This window comes from Notolabrus celidotus, chromosome 10, assembly GCF_009762535.1.
Source record: "Notolabrus celidotus isolate fNotCel1 chromosome 10, fNotCel1.pri, whole genome shotgun sequence".
NCBI classification, from domain to species: Eukaryota; Metazoa; Chordata; class Actinopteri; order Labriformes; family Labridae; genus Notolabrus; species Notolabrus celidotus.
This window is the reverse complement of record NC_048281.1, coordinates 22,182,263-22,186,423: the sequence shown is the minus strand read 5'-3', so window position 1 is coordinate 22,186,423 and position 4,161 is coordinate 22,182,263. Positions and strand designations below refer to the sequence as shown.

Here is a 4,161-nt window from a genome sequence, read left to right as displayed (position 1 = left end):
GATGTGAACGTTCTTGAATCGGGATCCTCGACCAATCAAATCGAGGAGTTCGTTTGACGCACACTGACGCAGTACTTTTTGAAAGGGGGTGGGCTGGACTTGGACCTCTATGGCTGGGACAGGCGAGCAATCAGTCTAGTTCAGTTGTATAATCCATGCTGCAATAAAAAACATATTAATAAGACATAAACCGCATTTAAACCAATTTTTTTATCCATCAATCATAACTAACTATGGTAGATTACTTCAGTGCATTCAACCACAACAGTTATGCAAGGTAATACTTTGTCCATTCAGTAGCAAAGACACATTGGCAAACCCCACTTTTGGATGTATCCCAAATCTTTTGTGACATCAGGTCACACTCAAATAGAGATTAAAAGTTGTCAATGAAAAACATAACTACATGGAAGGACTGAAATATGTGTTTATTTGAAGAGTTGACAGGCTATATCAGATATAAGGGGGAAAAAAACACTTGAAAATTGTGTTGACATGAATAAATATTGTCATTTGACAAGCCTTGTGAGTACAGTTTAAGGGCAGTGTTGCTTTATCAAGAGTCATCACAGTCATCCAGGTAATCAAGTATCAAATAAAAATATCCACAGGACTATTTTTAGGGGAGCCTAAGTGTTCTGCTTCACAACAGTCCAGTGGATAGTTTGACTTCTACATGACATGTCTCATATTTGGTATAGGATATGTAATGAAATTCACAGAAGTTACATTGGAAATTGTATTCCCGTTGAATAGTGGAATGTCTTTCTCTAACTAACTGCTATGTAAATTGGTGTTCTGCAAAATAAATACTGAGTGAGTGAAACTTTTTATTAAATGAAAATTATTCTCTCTCATTTACAACAGTTGGCTTTCTTTCCTAAGAGGTCTGAGCCTTAAGGAAGTCGGTAAACCCTGTTTAAGAGGATCACTTTCTCTGGATTACAAACAGCAGAGACACATGTTCAACATCTAACATTGCTCCAACATCCGGTCTCTACACATGCCACAAGGCATCATGTTGTAACACACAGAGTAAGCAGTTGCCATGCAATAAATCCTGTCAAGAGACACTTCAAATCCTCAGTATTGGTTGACTGTGTGTCAGAGGTGTTGCTAATAATGGATTACTGAATGCATTACTTCAAAAAGTAACTCTAACACTCTGTTGCCCTCACATATTTGATTTAAAACAGAGCTGAACATTTCAGGGCTGTTGTAATAGATTGTAGGTCACCATACCAGGGGACACCTGTTTACTTAGAGATTTTTCACACATCAAAATGCATAGCACAGAAAAAGGAGAGGATATATGTAACAGTTGAGATCAACCCTGTAACATTATAGAAGCTACAGTAAGATATGAATAAAAGAAAAGCAAAAACTTAAAGAAAATTATTTAGCATAAAATGAAAGGAAGTACACTTGAATAATACATAAAATAGCACATACTGATGGAAAATTAGTATTGGAGTTATGATATACTAACCAGAAATGTTTTGTCCTAAACTTTCTTTGGAATTACTCCTTAATTATACAAGAGTATGGTTAACATCATTCAAACACAGGACACATGACTTTGCATCATGACGCAAGTTGGTAAGCAAATGAATAGCTTTGTGTAACAATATTTATTTTTCCCACGTTTCAATGTTGTCTTTACGCTAATATGTCACTCTGAAATATGGCACTATCAACATTTGTGTTTTGGTTTAGTTTGTGTAATGAAACAAGGCAAGCATGTGAAAAATATACTGTGCAGTAATTGAGTAAAAAGGCACTGAATAGGTTAATGTCAAATCCACTGACTGACCAACAATCTGTTGTCACGTGAAGCAATTATCTGTGAGTGAAAGGACAAAAAAGTGGAGTGTTTGACGAAAACATAACTTAATGCTATCAATTGAAAACATATAAAGAGCCTGCATAGTGGATTGTAAATATAGGATGTGTGACTTTGCATCGCCACCTTTCCACTGTCGCAACTGTGTGGTTACTTCCGAGCAACAGTTTCGGACAGCTTCTTCAGTCTCTTCTTCAGCTCCAGAGGGAATTTCTCATAGCATTTCTTACACACTGGCTTCATGTCAAACTCCACAAACTTGTTCCTGTGGGTGAAAGAGTTACAGATAGTGTTACAGGAGTACGGAGTCATTAATCCTAGTACATATCTGTGTCAATGATGTTCTACACACTTTAAAACCCTGACAGTCATAAATATTCTACCTTTACAGAAGTGATATGTGACATGCATACAGTATATTACAAAAAAAAAAAATCAACAAAACTTAATAAGTAAAAGAGAACAGTGTGGATGAATATCTTCAGTTACTATTTTTATCAGCGACTGGACAGAAAAGTACTTGAGTTGTTATGCCAGGTATTCATTTTTAACCCTTTTTTTTACTGTCTTCTGTACATACTGAATGGAAAAGTACTACGTTCTTTAATGTTTCTTAAAAATAATCATATTTAGACTTTGTTCATCTAATATTATTTAAAATAAGCATGTATTCCAAGACTGGTTTCCCTATATTTGCTGCTGTAGATCCACATGAATGTTCTCTACATTTTTTATATTGATATAGCAGACTAAACCCCTCGCAGGTGCTAATAGTGCTCTTTGATTGTTGCCTGCATTAAAGCCCCTGACTTCCACTTCCACTAGCAGTTAGCATAACCTTTTCCTTCAGCCTCCATTCCCTCCTAAATCAGTTAATCACTGGCAACACCAGAGCACATGTCAAAACTGCTAGGACCTCAGTACCTCCAGAGCTGCAGCCAGAAAGCTGCCGGAAGTGATTAAAGCTTAGCCTTTATGTGCAGACAGGCCAGGAGACCTAGAAAACAACACATACCCTTCACCACGTGATTGATCTGATTTTCCAATTTGCAAAGCAGGGGTTACCCGAGTACGAGTCTCAATCCTGACGAGTGTTGAGGAATGGTCATTGTATTGAAACCACTAAAGGCATCTTGAATATGTTGAGACTAACTTTCTTGAAAGTAAAATGTAACAGTGAGATTGAGGAAGAGAAGTGACATGAACCATGTTTGAAATTGGATGACAATGAAACAACAAAAGGTTAAAGAAAAAGTAAGGAAGATGGAAACTGACCAAAGGAAGAAGAGTGGAAGTAAGGAGAAAGAAGAAAGAGAGGATCACAGACACATGGGTATCAATAATTTCTTCTTCTTCTCTTTCGAGTCGCGCTCGCGCTTGGCCAGCCGGCGTTTCATGTCATCCGGAAGGCGTTCGTAGCAGTGCTTACACACTGGCTTCAAATCCACCTCCACAAACTTTTCCCTGCCAGAGCAGGAGGAGGGAGGGAGAGAGGGCAAGATATGTGAAAGAGAAGAGGAAGGGCAGTGAGAGAGGAGGAGGAGGAGTAGGAGGAGAGGAAAGACATTGAGGTGACAGGAATAGAGATGAGAGAAAAGGTGATGTAAACGGAAATGATAATAGCAGCAGAAGATGGAAAGATTGTAGAGAGTAGGGGGAGGAAGGGGGAGCAAGATAAGCATACAGGAAGACAAAGAAGGGGGAAAGTACAAGAGAGGAGAGGTTAAGAAAGAAGCCTGCAGAGACACAGAATTATAAGTGGAAGCTTGAATGAACAAGATTGGAAATACAGACAGTTAATAGCAGTAAGAAGTCAGAGATGCTGCGTGGTAGAGAAATAAAAATGTAGCAGGCAAAGAGAGAGCTCATCCAGTCCTCATTTGAATTTCTAAATCAATACCTAATCACAAAACCAGGGTTAAAATGTGTGGATCAATCGTATAACACATTGAAAGTATCTGTGTTAGAGTGCGCCTCTCAGGGAAGTGTATAACTTACTTGAGGGTGAGTTTGGTGTTGCAGGTGGAGCACGCGAAACAGTTGACACACCAAGCCTTGTTTAGGGCAGACACCACTGGAAAAGAATCAGAAGAAACAACACTGCATGAGACAAATTATTCTAAAACCTGTAGTCTGGTTTTGAACTGAATTTAAAGATACCTTCACACAATAAGAGATCAAAATACAGTCAAAGTCATACTGTAAACACAATTGCACTACTGTACATACTGTATAGCTATTAATACTGTATCCCATAATAATAGTCATAGCCTGTTAATAGCCTGCACATACCTGTAGTTATATTCAATCATGTAGAT

The 4,161-nt window shown here is 38.1% G+C and overlaps 1 protein-coding gene across 4 annotated transcripts in view; it reads right to left on the bottom strand.

Annotated features, from left to right (window-relative positions):
* Positions 1 to 409: 409 nt before the first annotated feature.
* Positions 410 to 4,161, bottom strand: part of LOC117819953 (LIM and senescent cell antigen-like-containing domain protein 1) — a 35,515-nt gene continuing 31,763 nt past the window's right edge. For all 4 annotated transcript variants that reach the window (XM_034693506.1, XM_034693507.1, XM_034693505.1 and 1 more), the window contains exons 9-10: positions 3,842 to 3,917; positions 410 to 2,108 (exon numbers count right to left, since the gene is read on the bottom strand). In XM_034693506.1, coding sequence (XP_034549397.1) covers positions 1,994 to 2,108; positions 3,842 to 3,917 — 191 coding nt within the window. In that variant the 3' untranslated portion in view covers positions 410 to 1,993. The remainder of the gene's footprint in view (positions 2,109 to 3,841; positions 3,918 to 4,161) is intronic.